General features: G+C 49.2%; 1 protein-coding gene across 3 annotated transcripts in view; it reads left to right on the top strand.

Moving 5' to 3' along the window:
- The window catches only part of LOC144735170 (protein CBFA2T1-like), an 83,295-nt gene extending 75,948 nt beyond the window's left edge, over positions 1–7,347 (top strand). For 2 of the 3 annotated variants that reach the window (XM_078617617.1, XM_078617615.1), the window contains exons 10-12: positions 93–164; positions 5,636–5,826; positions 6,645–7,347. In XM_078617617.1, coding sequence (XP_078473743.1) covers positions 93–164; positions 5,636–5,826; positions 6,645–6,986 — 605 coding nt within the window. In that variant the 3' untranslated portion in view covers positions 6,987–7,347. The remainder of the gene's footprint in view (positions 1–92; positions 165–5,635; positions 5,827–6,644) is intronic. The other variant, XM_078617616.1, reaches the window with a different exon arrangement.
- Positions 7,348–15,530: the final 8,183 nt, after the last annotated feature.

The following is a 15,530-nucleotide window of genomic DNA, read 5'->3' as shown; positions in this document are numbered from 1 at the left end:
TCGACTCTGCCCCCCCCTCCCTCCCACATCCACCCCTCCCCACCCCCTCCCACCTCCACCCCTCCCCACCCCCCCGCGCATCGCCATCGCAGACGCGGGACGCGAACTCGGGGCCCCCCGGTCATCTCCCGCGTTCGTTCCGGACGAGATCTGGAGGAAAGCCGGTGAGCGAGACCTCCACCCCACCAAATCCCTCCCCCCACCCCCCATCCCCCCCAAAATTCCCCATCCCCCCCCACTCCCCCATCCCCCCCCATCCCCCCCCATCCCCCCCACCCCGGTGCCCCCTGCGACAGAGCCCCCCATGACAGAGCCTCCCACGATGGAGCCCCCCACAACAGAGCCCCCCCCACGATAGAGCCCCTCGCGATAGAGCCCCCCGCGACAGAGCCCCCCGCGACAGAGCCCTCCGCAGTCCCCTGCCATCCTCTTGTTTGTCCCCCATTCGATGGCAGCCCCTGTGAGCGGCTGCAGAGACTTTGAACCCCGTGACCCCTTGACTCCTTGACCCGTTCCGAGACGTCTGCAAGTCGCCGGGTGTGGGGGTCCCGGTCACCGCCGAATCTCGGAACGCGCGAGCGCTTCGGCGTTAATTCTGTTCAGGAAGGCGCATGTCGCGCCGCTGTTTGTGATGACGTTGCTGCACGGCACTCGCCGCAGAGAATCGTAGCGACGCGGCCACACTCCACGATAGCTGCCGCCAAACTGTGCCACACGCCTGCCCCCCCGCATGGCCTTGTGGGAGCCTCGGTACCGGTAACGTTATTTTATTTTATTCTTCAGATTACGTTCCGGTGACGTACACGGACCTCATCGGAATGGGAAAGGGTTAAGGTCAGAGTTGAAGAGGAGATCACGGATGATGGTGGTGATGTTCACGCCATCACATACCGACATTGCTTCCTTCCATCTGCCAGACCCACCCCCCCCCCCAATAGTTGGATATGGATGCCCCTCCCACCCATAAATATGCCGCCCCCCCTTCCTCCATACAAATTAATTTAGTAGATTCGCCACCATCTGGCCAAGGAGCTTTCCCTGGTTTGATAAAGTTGCACGCACGCTTGGGCTCACGCTGAGAGAGGCAGGGACAGGAGCGCACGCAGGCGTGTACGTACGTTGAACCTCTTTCGCACCATACGTAGCCAACCGGAGATGCGGGAAACGCGCGGAGAAGAGAGAGCGCGCGCGCGCGCGTCGACGCTCTCTCGCTCGCGACGTCGTGTGGACGTCATGTGGACGTCGTGTTGACTGTCAGGCGCGGTGAGTGGGGTCTCAGGCAGGATGCGCCGCGAGCTCCCGAGTGGATGGTCAACGATGGAGGTGCGGCGACTAAATCGACGGCTGTGCAGGCGCTGGAGATGGATGGTTGCATCACAAGACCGCGAGGGATAGTGACAATTCTAGATTTGAAGCTTTCGTGACTGCAAGGATTCATATTCTTTTTTTCGGTAAAGTCACGTAGGTAAAAAAAATTAAATTAATAAAAGTAAAATAAAAATAAAATAAAAATCACGACGTTTCGGAGGCAACACAAGCTTTATAGTGACAACTTGGATATCCGATAATTTGGGGCAATGTTAAGCGAACGTTAAGCTAACGTTACACGTTTACTGGGTAGGTCAAGGTGAACGACGATGATGATGACGTCGACTCAGTACAGTGGCAAATAATTTCAACGTTAAGAACCATTTCGGTCGGCATGTGTTCGACATCCAGAATTTTAGACGATGAATTAAAAAACACAATTGTCTGTTATTTTCTGACGGCGACGGTGGAAATCTCTGCCATCTTTTAACTGCGACAAAATAAATGGCAAACGAAACTCAAAACGATTTTTTTAAAATCTCTCCGACCGCCCAGAAAAGAGAAAAAACGAAAACAGCCCCCCCCCCACTGCCCCAGATGTCCGCGCCATCTGATGCGGGCGCTGTAATTTCAGCGCAATTGATTTAAAGTCGTTTGCGCCCACGTGTCTTTAATTGAGTCTGCGCGCGCGTAATGGGATTGCATTTGGGTTGGATTGTTAGTGGAGAGGGGGGGGGGTGGATAGTGGGGTGGTGGCGGGGGGGAAGTGTCTGGGGGGAAGGGGGGGAGGCACGGGCGGGGGGCACGCATCTGTCAACAACAACAGCTTACGCTTATAATTTACCCGTAACGTAAACAAACGCGTGAGAGCGCAGACAATACGGAGGAGGAAACGGGCCCGGGTAGGAGCGACGGAGAGTGAGCGAGAGAGTGAGCGAGAGAGTGACCGAGAGAGTGAGCGAGAGAGTGAGCGAGAAAGTGAGCGAGAGAGTGAGCGAGCGAGAGAGTGAGCGAGAGGTGGCGGTTTTACATAAAGCTTAGTTTAAAAATGTAAAAAAAAAATTACGAAATGATGAACGAAGCAAAGTGCCGAATACACCGAGCATCTTGTTTCCACTGATCGTAAAAAACAAGAGCAATCGTCCACCTCGCACCAGAGCGGAGAGTGGACGACTGACCCCGACCCCCCCCCCCCCCAGGCCCCCACCCCTGCTGGGCATCCGTGAAAAATAGAGCTTCATAGCTCATCGGATTCCTCCTGTGGTCCAAAATAAAAAATAAACGAATCTGATTCTGACCTGTGGGAAACGTGTTAAACTCGGCCACCATCGTGGCGAAGTACGGCAAAATACCCCGGCTCACGGCGGGTGCGGTAGGGCTGGGTGGTGCGTTCCTGAACGGTGCGACGGTGAACATCGAAACGACGGCGATGGATCGAAGCGATTTAACATGGGTAGTAGTAGCAGTAGTGGGTGGGTGGTGGTGGTAGTGGTGGTGGGTGGTGATGGTAGTGGTGGGTGGTGGTGGTGGTAGTAGTGGGTGGGTGGTGGTGGTAGTGGTGGGTGGTGGTGGTAGTGGGGTGGGTGGTGGTGGTAGTGGGTGGTGGTGGTGGTAGTGGTGGGTGGTGGTGGTGGTGGTAGTGGGTGGTGGTGGTGGTAGTAGTGGTGGTGGTAGTAGTGGGTGGTGGTGGTGGTAGTAGTGGGTGGTGGTGGTAGTAGTGGGTGGTGGTGGTGGTAGTAGTAGTAGTGGGTGGTGGTGGTGGTAGTAGTAGTAGTGGTAGTAGTAGTAGTGGGTGGTGGTGGTAGTGGTGGGTGGTGGTAGTAGTAGTGGTGGGTGGTGATGGTGGTGGCAGTAGTGGTGGTAGTAGTAGTGGTGGTGGTAGTGGTGATGATGGTGGTGGTAGTCGTGATGGGTGGTAGTGAAGGCTGAAAGTCGACGGAGAGCGAGTGGGGAACGGACGACGCTGCCGTCAGCGTCGTGAGCGTGTGCGGGTTGAGGCGACGCAGCTCAAGGCAGCGGAGGCGTTGGTAATAAAGCGACGACGAACTTGCGAAAACGACCTCAAAGGGGGAGACGTAAAATCGGGGTTATCAGTGTACGACTGGCAATGGCAACCAATCACTAGTCGCACCGTTGTACGTTCCTGTATGTGTGCGGCCAATGAGAGCGGGTCGCTTGATTAACCCCACTCATTTCTCACGGTTATCACGTAACCCACTGTGTTTTAAACTGACTAACGTGGCACAGTAGAATCTTTCTTCTTGGTTCTTTCGGTAAAGTCACGTAGAAGGGAAGTAATAAAATAATAAAAATAAAACATAATAAAATAAAATAATTCTCACGACGTTTTGGCCACAACGCAAGCAGCCGTCTTTCACCTGAAGACGGCTGCTTACGTTGTGGCCGAAACGTCGTGAGAATTATTTTATTTTATTATGTTTTATTTTTATTATTTTATTACTTCCCTTCTACGTGACTTTACCGAAAGAACCAAGAAGATGAATCCCTGCAGTCACGAAAGCTTTAAATCGAAGTAGAATCTTTGTCAATGTTTGTCTTTGTGTAGGGGAGTGTGCATGTGATGGGTATCCGTGGCGGGAGGAGGTCATCTGCATCTCTCGTCTCTCCACACCTCCCTCTCTTGACGACACCTCTCGCATTCCACGACCACTCCTGCGCCGTCTTTGTCTCTCTGTAGCTCAAAGGACACATATCTGAGAGAGAAAGAGGGGTGGCCTCTTGCCCGCTGAAGGCCACGGGGATGATGGGTTGTGAACGGAATTGGACATCTGCGAAACACTGGACACGCGTGAAAAAGAGCTTCAATGGCTCATCGGATTCCTCCAGTATAAATATTCTGATTCTGCAGGAACGCTTTTTTTTTAAATATATATTTCAACGCGGCGTGACGGATTTGTGAAAGGGACATTGCCCGCTCATCTGTTTAGTAGCCCTCTTCTCTCATCTCGTCTTCACACGGCTCTCGCTTCCTTTCTCTCTCTCTGTCTCTTTTGTGGTCGTACACCACTTCGCTCGGTCATCTCACTCAGGAGTTTAGAAATTGGCCGAGGGATTACTCAGCTACAGGGCAACCCCCCCCCCCCCCCAGCAGTTGATTCGGTGAGGTTGTGGGTAGTGGGGGGATGGGGGGGTAATGTGGTGCAGTGTAGCTAATTATGTAGATGTTTCTGTGTGTGTGTGTACTGGACAGTGGGGAGCGGTAGTGTAGCGGTTAGCGCGCTGCACTACGAACCTGGCGACCCGGGTTCGATTCTCGCTCACGGCAAACACCAGTGACGATTATCTGAACCGGTCCCGGGCCTCCCCTAGGTCGACTCAGCCTCAAATGACTACCTGGTGCGGTGTGTAAACATCACCGCTAGGGAGACAAAGGCGGTCGGGCGTGGTGCTGGCCACCCACCACCTCGTGTACCGTTCCGGCCTTCATAGGTGCTCGCTAACAGCACTTGCCCCTACAGTCTGTTAAGGCTATACGGGGGATCTTTATCTTTATGTACTGGACAATGCAGTTGTGGGGAGCGGTGGTGCGCTCCGAACCCGGCGACCCGGGTTCGATTCCCGCTCACGGCCAAACACCAGTGCCGATTATTTGAACCGGTCATGTGCCTCGCCCTAGGTCGACTCAGCCTCACATGAGTACCCGGTGTGTCAACATCGCCACTGGGGAGACAAAGGCGGCCGGGCGTGGTGTTGGCTACCCACCCCCTTCGTGTGTGCCGTGCCGGCCTTCATAGGTGCTGCACTCTAACAGCACTTGCCCCAACAGACTGTTAAGGCTACACGGGGGATCTTTGTGCACTGCAGTTCAGTCGAAGGCGGCGGTGGGGCGGGGGATCTATTGCCACCCCCCTCCCTCCCCCCCAGCTTGGCAGACCGGCGCAGCGGCACAGCCGGCGGCTCGCGAGCGAATTTCATGATACAGGTTGAGGGATGACTCGGCCCATCATCCCTTCGGGGTCGATAAAGTGAGTAGTGTACCACATTGGTGGGGAAGTCGACAGGGGGGTGGTCTTACGGATAGACTCACGCCCCGCCATGGAGATGTGGAATTTCCACCGCTGGCTTTTGCCTCAATGCTCATTTGAGGCAGGAAATCACTTTGTTGGTTTTTAGCTGCCTGGAGGCAAACAGAATTCAAACCTTGACTGCTCTTTCTGTTTGTTCCTCGCCCATCGTCAACATCATCACCATCGTCCTCACCATTGTCATCATCGTTACCGGCGTTAATCATTGTCACCGTCATCTTCGTCGCCATGGCCACCACCATCGTCACCATCGTCGTCGTCGTCGTCGTCATCGCGTGAAGAGGAGGCTGTGAACGAGGTAAAGCGCCAGGCGGTGACGGAGCTGCAGAGAGCCATGGCGGACTCGGAGCGCAAGGCGCACGAGCTGATCGTGACGGAGCGCGCCAAGATGGAGCGGGTGCTCGCCGACGCCAAGAGGCAGGCGCTTGAGGACGCCGCCATGATTGTCCTGCAACAGGACGACTCGACCGAGGTGCGGCGCTCGCTCGCCCGTTCGTTCGCCCGTTCGTTCGCTCGCCCGGATGCTCGCTTGTCCACTCGGCCGCTTGCTCACCCATTTGGCTCGCTCACTAGCCGGCTCGCCCACCCGCTCACCCACTTGCCCGCTCCCTCTCGTGCTGAGCTAAGTCACCTTGTGCCTTATCGCTCAACCGCTCGCTCGCTCGCTTACCCGCTCGCCCACCCGCTCGCGTGCTCACCCACTTGCCCGCTCACCCACTTGCCCACTCCCTCGTGTGCTGAACTAAGCCACCTTGTCCCTTATCCCCTGGGCTACAGCTCCCTGCGAGCATCCCCTCTGCCCCTCTTAATTCATTTGTTCATTCTCGTTATTTCACGTTTCAATCCGCTCATTCAACCAAGTCGATATTTCGTTGGCTTGTTTGTTCACGCGTTCATTCATTCACGAATTAAATCCCTTGTTGGTCCATTCACGAATGCATTAATTTGCTCGTTCGCTTATTCGTCCATTCACTCATCTCTTCGTGAGAATGTCTCGCTCCGATTTCCTCCCACATGTCAACACTCGTTAAATTGGCCGAAAACTTCTCGGTATGTATGCTACCGTAGAGCTTGGGCAATTGGTGGCACCAGCTCACGCGCCAGTCTGCCTTCTCGCTTGTCTGTGGCTCCTCGCCTCTCCGTGTCGTTCTCTCTCTCCGAGAGTGAGCGAATGCCGTTGTGCGCATTACAAGTTGAAATAATGATTATTATTATTACAGAGCCCATGCATGTACGTGATTAGTTTCTTTATTCCCCCGTTTTTTGCCCCCGCCGTTTGTTTCGCCGCAGAGCTGCTGGAACTGCGGGCGCAAGGCGAGCGAGACCTGCAGCGGCTGCAACTCGGCGCGCTACTGCGGCGCGTTCTGCCAGCACAAGGACTGGGAGCGCCACCACCACGTGTGCGGTATGGCGCAGCACAAGAAGCTGTCCCAACAGCAGCAGCACCACCAGCAGCAGCAGCAACAGCCGCAGCAGCATATTCCCGAGGCGATGTCTGCGGAACCGCCATCCCCAAGTATCTCGCCAGGCCCTGGAGGAGGGTCACCTGCAAGCGTGGTCAAGATTCAGTCGGGCACCCCGAGACCAGCCACTCCGGACGGCTCGGTCGTGGTCGAGCCAGGGTCCTGCTAAGTTGCCCATGGAAACTGTTGCCTTCTTTTAAGGCCTTGCATTTTTTTTTGTCAAATTTTTTTTTGTCAATTTTTTTTTTTAGTTTTACGACGGTGGATCGAATGTTACAGAAGCTTTGCAGTTTTACCCGCTCGCCCTCCCGTCCCTTTGGCGGTTCGCGATTACTTTACAAACTGATCATTTTATAATCTGATTCTTTTATACATTTGATGAGGCTCACATCCGCTAAACGCTACGCAGTAAAACAACAATGACACGTGCGTGATTCGAGCCGTCGCCCGCCGCTTATAAAGTATGCGCGACACTCGATTGAAATCGATGAAAAGCATTTTTTTTTAATTAAAGCAAATTTTTTTTGTTACATTTATTGTGGCGTCCAACGGATTTCTGATTTTTAAAAAAAGGGGGATGGCTGGGGAAGTATTATTTTGATATTCATAACAAAAATTAATTCGTGCAGAAATCCACCAACCAGGTGGGGGAGGGGTTCAGAAAAAAAACTGAAAGATTTCTGCTGTTTCCGTTTGGACGTCTTCCACAAAACGGTGGTGAAATGGTGACAACAGCAGCAACAACAACAACAACGACAAAACCCCAACGTCGAAAGCAACGAAGGTGTTAATGGTGGGTTTTTTTTTACTTAAAAAATATACGAACGAACGAGATGGCTTCACCGCAGGGACGCGCGTTTTGCGTTCAATGGGAGCGGGGGCTTGATGGCTTATTTCAACCTTTCTACCCGTGGGACGGCAGCAAAGCGATGGAGACGGGGGGGGGAGGGGGAAGCATTGAACTGGACCGACGATCGATGGTCGCTTCAGATTGTGGAACTGGCGGAAACAATTTGGATTTTGGTCAAGAGCACAAAAGATCAGACGTGGGGAGGAGGTGGCGGGCGGGCGGGCGGGCGGGTGGGTGGCATTGACCGCTCGGATGACTCTCCGGCCATTCTCTTCGTACAAAAGCCGACGGGAAATCGTTTCCTCGCGTTATTACTTTTTAAACGGCATCTTAATTTCGCGAGTTATTTGTAAGAAGCGCGATGTTCTGCTGGTCGCGGTGGAATTTAAGTGTGGCGGCGGAGGTGCTCGTGTTTATTTAAAGGCCGGCGATGAGCGGTTTTTGCCGAGGTTTGCTTTCCATAAATGTATATTCGGTTATGTTTTAAAACACGTTTCGACGAACTGCACGTTCACGTGAATGGTATTGATGGCGCGTGATTTCACGCGTCGTTTTATCTTTAAGCTTTGTTCACTTGGAGCGCGCGGCTTTTGATTTTTTTGGTTTTCCGTTGTCAACGGCAAAAGCAAGAGACAAACAACGGACGATGATGGATGTCGTTCAAATGTTCTAAATGCACGCACACGCGAAAATCTTACGGGTTTTTACTCCCGAACAGCTCGACGGGACAGACATTACAATGTGCTACCTGCTCGATTGTTGCAAGACTGCTCTCGGACTTTCCTCAATCTGCTTGTTGGAAGGACGCGAACCTCTGTCCCGGACGTGCGCTGCTGGATGCCTCGGAAGGAAGGCAACTGATGTTTTCGGCGTTCTCTCCGGTGCGTTGTCGTGGGGTTGTACTGCGAGCGATGTTTGGCGCGGTGTCCGAATCGAGTTTGCCGAACAGGCTCCCGCCGGCATGCGCCGCGAAATGTCAAGACAGCGGTGCCGAACAGCGCGTAGCGGTACAACCCGAAAGCACGTCGCGAAAGAGATCTGCAGCACAAGACGCGAAAACCTACGTCGGTCATGCGTCGTTTGAGCATTTTCCCACGGACCTACACCTAATAAGGCCATCCTCTCAACATGCACAACTTACGAATGCTATCTGACATCTAAACTGAACGTTTTTATTTTACCAGGTAAGGCCCGATGATAGCTCTTTGTCAGAAGTGACCTGGCAACAAATGATAGCTCGAGGAAGTGGCTTATCAGGTGCAAATTTATAGCAGCGAAATACTCTAAATGCGCGATTCCAAATGTGAAGGGAAAACCCGGAGGACGAGGAGAAAAATCCACGCGACCACAGGGAGAGAGACGTACAAACTCCGAAGATGCAGGCGTCACGGTTGGGATCGAACCCACGACCTCCTGTACACCAGGCGATGTAATCAACATCTCGCCACCGACATGCAAGGAAGACGCTTCTTGCCTGAGCGAAATAACTTGGAAGAAGTGATGTCTATGTTACTGCACTGCTGTGAACTTGCTACATTGTGAAGGAAAAAAACATTTTCAGTGGGAACCTGTTACATCTAGATATTTTTGCTTTCATTTTACCCTCGTAACCGGGACGACGACGGCAGCGGCGGCGGTGGACGTGCATGATCGTTTGGACAATGATGTTTTATTCCAGGCGATAAAAATAAAAAAAACACATCAAGCGGTAGTCAGCACAGATTTCACAGGTTCAATCTCGACCTCAAAATCCATTCCGACCTCACCGTGGGGCTGTTACGCTCTGCGTTTAGGCTCGAGACCCCAAACGTCCCGGCGTTGGGAAAGTGCGGCGCCAATTCCAGAGGGCCTCGCTGCGGCGTTCCCGCGCGTGGCTCCTCCGTTTGCGATGAATTACGTCGGCCGTATTTAGCCCGAGTGCTCTTTGACGATCGCGGACCTCAGTATACGAGCAGGGTTGATCCGTGTGCCAAACATGGCAAATCGACGACGATGAATTCAGAATCTTGGCCTATGAGCAGCTTTTTTCGATTTAAAGCTTTCGTGACCGCAGGGATTCATCTTCTTGGTTCTTTCGGTAAAGTCACGTAGAAGGAAAATAATAAAATAATAAAAATAAAACATAATAAAATAATTCTCAGACTCTGCCTTCTTGACAGACCTGTTCTCCACCTGAAGACGGCTGCTTGCGTTGTGGCCGAAACGTCGTGAGAATTATTTTATTATGTTTTATTTTTATTATTTTATTATTTTCCTTCTACGTGACTTTACCGAAAGAACCAAGAAGATGAACTATGAGCAGCTGTTTATTTTTCTTTTAACTGGTGATGTTACCTATTCGGTGTTCTATCATTTTCTGTATGTGTGTGCGTGTGCGTGCGTGACTGCTTGTAAATTGGAGGGAGAAAAAAATAATCTGGAAAGCTGGCCACAACTAAGTAAAGGTGTCTACTGTCGACTAAACGCAGGTAAAGGCCGTGAATGTGGGCAGATGGTGAGAAACAAAATGTCAAGAAGATTGAATTACAGTAAAATTCACGGGTGAACTTTTGTTGTTGTTGTTGATAGTTGCAGAGGTGAAATGCACAACCAATAATTTTGAAGAACTCTCTGAAAGATAACAGTACCTCTTCTTCAGCTGCCGTGCAGATTTTCGCGAAACGCTCTTGGCTCTGGTTTTATATGGTGACCGTTCAGTGCTGTGTTACGTGATTGTGTGTGCGTGTGTTACCGGGTGTAAGTCCAATGCTATTTTACGTGTGCGATAACATAAAGTACCTCCTGGAAGAGACGGAATTTTAAAAACAAACTTTGCATTTCCGGTAGGCCGCCAGTTTTCGATCTGGTCATAATCGTCCGCAGATTTTTTTGACGCAGGTTTTTTTTTTACCTTTCAGAATCGCGAAGTAATCTTCAGTTTTTAAATAGTTGCGGAAATTCCTTTACGCCTCAACACACGCGCGTGGCCCGATTGTCTTGTTGGGGAAATGTTAGTTTCCCGGCTGATTTTAGGTGGGAATGTGCCCCAATGTCTCCGCGATTATCGCCTACGATGAGGCAGTTGCCAAAGCGAGCCGATGTGTATTTTTTATTGCTAATTTCGGCAAATATTTGAAAATGGTCAATCTGTAAAAAAAAAATAACTAAACATTCTAACTCTACTTAGCTGTGTAAATGTACGTTTTTTTCTATGTCAACCGAAGATACGGACAAGAAGAATAATATGTAAACGTCTATAAGTCCTCATTAGGGATACTGTTTACCATTAATTGGCCATGATTGAATATCTGCCTAGTTTCTAATTAAGATATTGGCATTAATGTTGTCGGCTAGATTGCGCTCAAGATTGTTTTACGAAGGAAATTGATTATTGCGTCGTACAAACGTGTACTCGTGGTTGATTTCAGTTTTTCAATTCTGGGCCACTGATTTACCTCGATGGGGCGTACATCGGCACCTGTCCACACAGATAGGTAGCGAGAGAGAGGGGGGGGGCTTTAATTCCAACCGGTTCTGCCCGAGGTCGGTAACCCTTTCAACGCTCAGCACACAACGTGGCCCCTATTTCCTCTTGCTATGACCGTGGCCAGCAGATAAGGGGCCGTCCATAAATGACGTCACGCACCTAGGGGGGGGAGGGGTCAGACATTTGTGACGATGTGTGACGAGCGGGGGGGGGGGTTTGAGAAAGGTGACGTCACATCAAAATGCGCAACTTTAAATAAATATAGACAACACGTTCTACTTAATTAAATATACTTTTTGATAAATGTTTTCTCCTACAACATCAGAGTGCAGCGCCACATTAAATACGCACTACAACGACGATAGTTTAAAGCGATTTGAAGCATGTTTTATTTTCAAAATGGAAATATGGTTGGGGGGGGGGGCAAGGCTTTGTGACGTCATATTTGAGGGGGGGGTCTGACTTTTTGTGACGCCGTGTGACGAGGGGGGGGGGGTCAAAAATCGTCCAAAATCGCGTGACGTCATTTATGGCCGGCCCCTACAAGGCGACTACAATCCACCAGCATGGCCCAGAAAATACTTGCCGAGAAATTCCTCCATGGGCGTAGACTTCGTTCTGAAGTTCCCTGCGTGTCAGAGTTGACCGTGACCTGCACCACAATCGGTATGCTAAGTAGCCTAAGTGGTTGATAAACAACCCACCGAACATGCCAGCATCGGGCCGAGCTAAGTGATCTTACACCGTAGCGTTTGTGCCAGGCTAGGTGCACTTCAAGGCCACGTTGTTTTAAAATTAAAAAACATACAAACGCACAGGCAGGGAAACGTTCCTGTACAAATAGAGCAACTACAATCGTCCAAGTTTGTGAGAATGTCGGTGAACTCTCACATGGTTAAATAAAGGACACGAATCATAACCTTGGTGCTGGATGTTAAACCTGCGACGAACATTCCCCAGTAAACGTGCAAACCGTTGGCCTAATGTTCCATGTTTTCTGGCAGGGACGTGCGGTCAGGGGAGGCAGGGGAGGCAGAGTCTTACCTGTCATACTCCAATGAAAATAGCTTGTTACTAAAAAAATAAAATAAAATCAAATAAATATAAAGATTTTTCCACTGATCTGTGTTAGAAATGTCAATTCTGTACGATTCCAATAATTTTTATCGTGAAAATCGCCAAATTTTCGGAGCTCCGCTTCAAATACAGGAAGAGACGAGAGGTGAGGCAGCGACGAGCTCAGCCTCCCCTCTGATTGCGCAACCCCTCAGTAACTGGATGGAGCGCGGGCAATAAGCGCGTGCCTGTTACTATCTCAGTATGTCACCAATGTAATATTTGTAGAGCCCTTCATTTCATGTCCTCGCCTTCCATACTCCAGGTAACTTATTTCACGGAGGTGTATAAAGATCGAGTTAAAGTTTTCGTGACTGCAGGGATTCATCTTCTTGGTTATTTCGGTAAAGTCACGTAGAAGGGAAATAATAAAATAATAAAAAATAAAACATAATAAAATAATTCTCTGAGGACGGCTGCTTGCGTTGTGGTCGAAACGTCGTGAGAATTATTTTATAATGTTTTATTTTTATTATTTTATCATTTCCCTTCTACGTGACTTTACCGAAAGAACCAAGAAGGTGTATAAAGATTTGTAGGCTCGCTGGTCTCGTTATAAAACTGCAATGAAAAAGCACCAGGGGAGGCAACTATCACATCTGCCTCACCGAGGGGGGCGTGTCAGACACGTGTAAGACATGCCCCTCCCCCTTAGTGAGGACACGCCCCCCTCAGTGTGTGAATCTGGCTCTGATAATAGCCAGTGCCTCCCCAGCCAATGACCTCACCTCACTGTTTTCTGGGTATAGTTAAAGTATGCCTACCTCTGACAGTTCGCGTTTCTGCTAAATTGGTTAACTGAAAACAATTAACTTTAGTCGCCTGTAAACATACACACGCAGTTTTTAGTCGTACACAATACAAAAAAATACTGTCACTTGCTTAGCTTTAAGACGTAATGCGTTATCGGCGTTGGGACCCCCTCCCCCCCCACAAGAAAATAAGCTGGTATTAATTCTAGATTTGAAGCTTTCTTGACTGCAAGGATTCATATTCTTAGGTTTTTTCGGTAAAGTCACGTAGGTAATTATTTAAAAATAAAAGTAAAATAAAAATGAAATAAAAATCACGACGTTTCGGAGGCAACACAAGCTTCCGTCTTCAGGTGGAACCGTCACAGCACGATAAGCTGTATCAAGTGATACGTCGTGATTTTTATTTTATTTCTTATTTTACTTTTATTAATTTTTATTTTTTTACCTACGTGACTTTACCGAAAAAACCTAAGAATATAAGCTGGTATAATAAACACAAATGAGGTTATCAAATGCCACTTTTCACGGAATGATTCATTTACAGAATCGTTCGTGAAGTGAAACCAGCCTCGGTCCAAGAGGGTTCTAATAATCGTGATAGCTTTGACAGGCGTTTGTCGATCCACTACTGGTTGACACCCGTGTAGGTCCGTCGTGGGGGGTTCACCGACCATACTTCACCACGCCAGTCACGGTGCGCTTTGGCGAAGTGGTGCAGGGAAAACCCCGAGGCTGAGAATCGAACTTAGTTTTTCGCAGTGCGCTAACCGCGGCGCCACCGCTCCCCCCCCCCCACTCACCGCAAAAACCCCACCCCCCGCCCAAAATTGGACCAATAATAATGTTTTTACTGTTAATAAAATATTGATTATTTCAATTCATGTTGTGATTGTATATACTATGAGATAAAAGACCGCACGACTGAGCATATGTATACATACATTGAGAGAGAGTGCAATACAGAGTTTGCGTTTTTCGGAGCGTTCATTATACACATCCGAGGTATTTTGCTTCACGTTTGTTATTTGTTGACGTGCTTTTGCAACTGCGTTTGAATTGTCCTCCGCGTTTTGAGGGAAAACGTCGGCGGGAGGGAGTTTGTTTGTTTTTTTTGCGTCGAAATTTTGCGGAATAAAACGACCGGATCACGCATTTTTGTTTTAAAAACTTTTCCCGTTTTGCCGTCAAACCTTCGACGGAAACGGCCTTTCCCGCCAACCATAAACACGCCGTGAGGAGTGCGCCGCCAAGTTTTCACACTAACGCCCTCATTGGCGGGTTGTTTTCATTAAAAAAATCAATTAGTTCTTCAATCATTTGTGTTCGGCACTGAGTTCATCTAATTGTCTAACCCCCCCTCCCTGGCGGCTCTATAGTGAGAGATGGTTTGGTCCAAGCCCCTCCCCCTTCTCACCTCCCCCGTCCAGGTTGATGCACGTTTCGGGGTGTACCATTACGTCACTTGGAGTGGGGGGGGGCGGAATTGCATAACATCCCAATGATTCCAGATTTGAAGCTTTCGTGACTGCAAGGATTTCATACTCTATGGTTTTTTTCTTCGGTAAAGTCATGTACGTGACTTTACCGAAGGAAAAAAACACATAGAGTGACGTCCCAATGGTTTGTAATTATAACGGCCGCTCTCTGCATTATAAATGAACGCAACACATATCCTCGCGAAGATTGTTCAGGTATTGATCGATTAATTGTACAGGGGGTTCTAACTGTTAATGAAATAAAACGTTCTAAAAAGGAGTATGGTCCAGGCGTCGACTTTATTGCAACGGTGTGGAATGGACGTTATCTCTTTAATCCGTGTGTATCGGGTCTATTTGTTCAAGTTTTATGGTGTTTATATGTTTCGATTTAAAGCTTTCGTGACTGCAGGGATTCATATTCTTGTTTCTTTGGGTAAAGTCACGTAGAATGGAAATAATAAAATAATAAAACATAATAAAATATTTCTCACGACGTTTCGGCCACAACGCAGGAAGAGCGCCTTGACAAAAGAATTTGCATATCAAGAGGAATTTTAGCATATTTATGTAATATTACACTATGTAATATTCTACCCACCCTACTGCACACCACACTGCTGCGTTGTGGCCGAAACGTCGTGAGAATTATTTTATTATGTTTTATTTTTATTATTTTATTATTTCCATTCTACGTGACTTTACCGAAAGAACCAAGAAGATGTTTATATGTTATATGTAACCTCGTGAGGCTTCAAGCCACCATCATTGACGATATCACGGCTAACATGAGTGGCGACTGACAACATAAACCACTCCTGGGGCATCTACATCGACTCAGCCCTCAAGTCGTCAATGCTTCAGAATCCGAACATTTATACTTTGGAAGAATCCGATGAGCTATGAAGCTCTTTTTTAACAAATATATTTTTTGTTGTCACAACAACAACGAAGAATACAAAAACGCGAAAGTACAAGAAAGGTTAACAAATCACCCAAACACACAAAATAAAACTAAACCATCCCAAATCCGACCAGGCAAAGGCCCCTC

Source organism: Lampetra planeri, chromosome 54, assembly GCF_965212315.1.
Source record: "Lampetra planeri chromosome 54, kcLamPlan1.2.h2, whole genome shotgun sequence".
NCBI lineage: Eukaryota > Metazoa > Chordata > Hyperoartia > Petromyzontiformes > Petromyzontidae > Lampetra > Lampetra planeri.
This window is presented reverse-complemented; position numbering and strand designations above follow the sequence as displayed.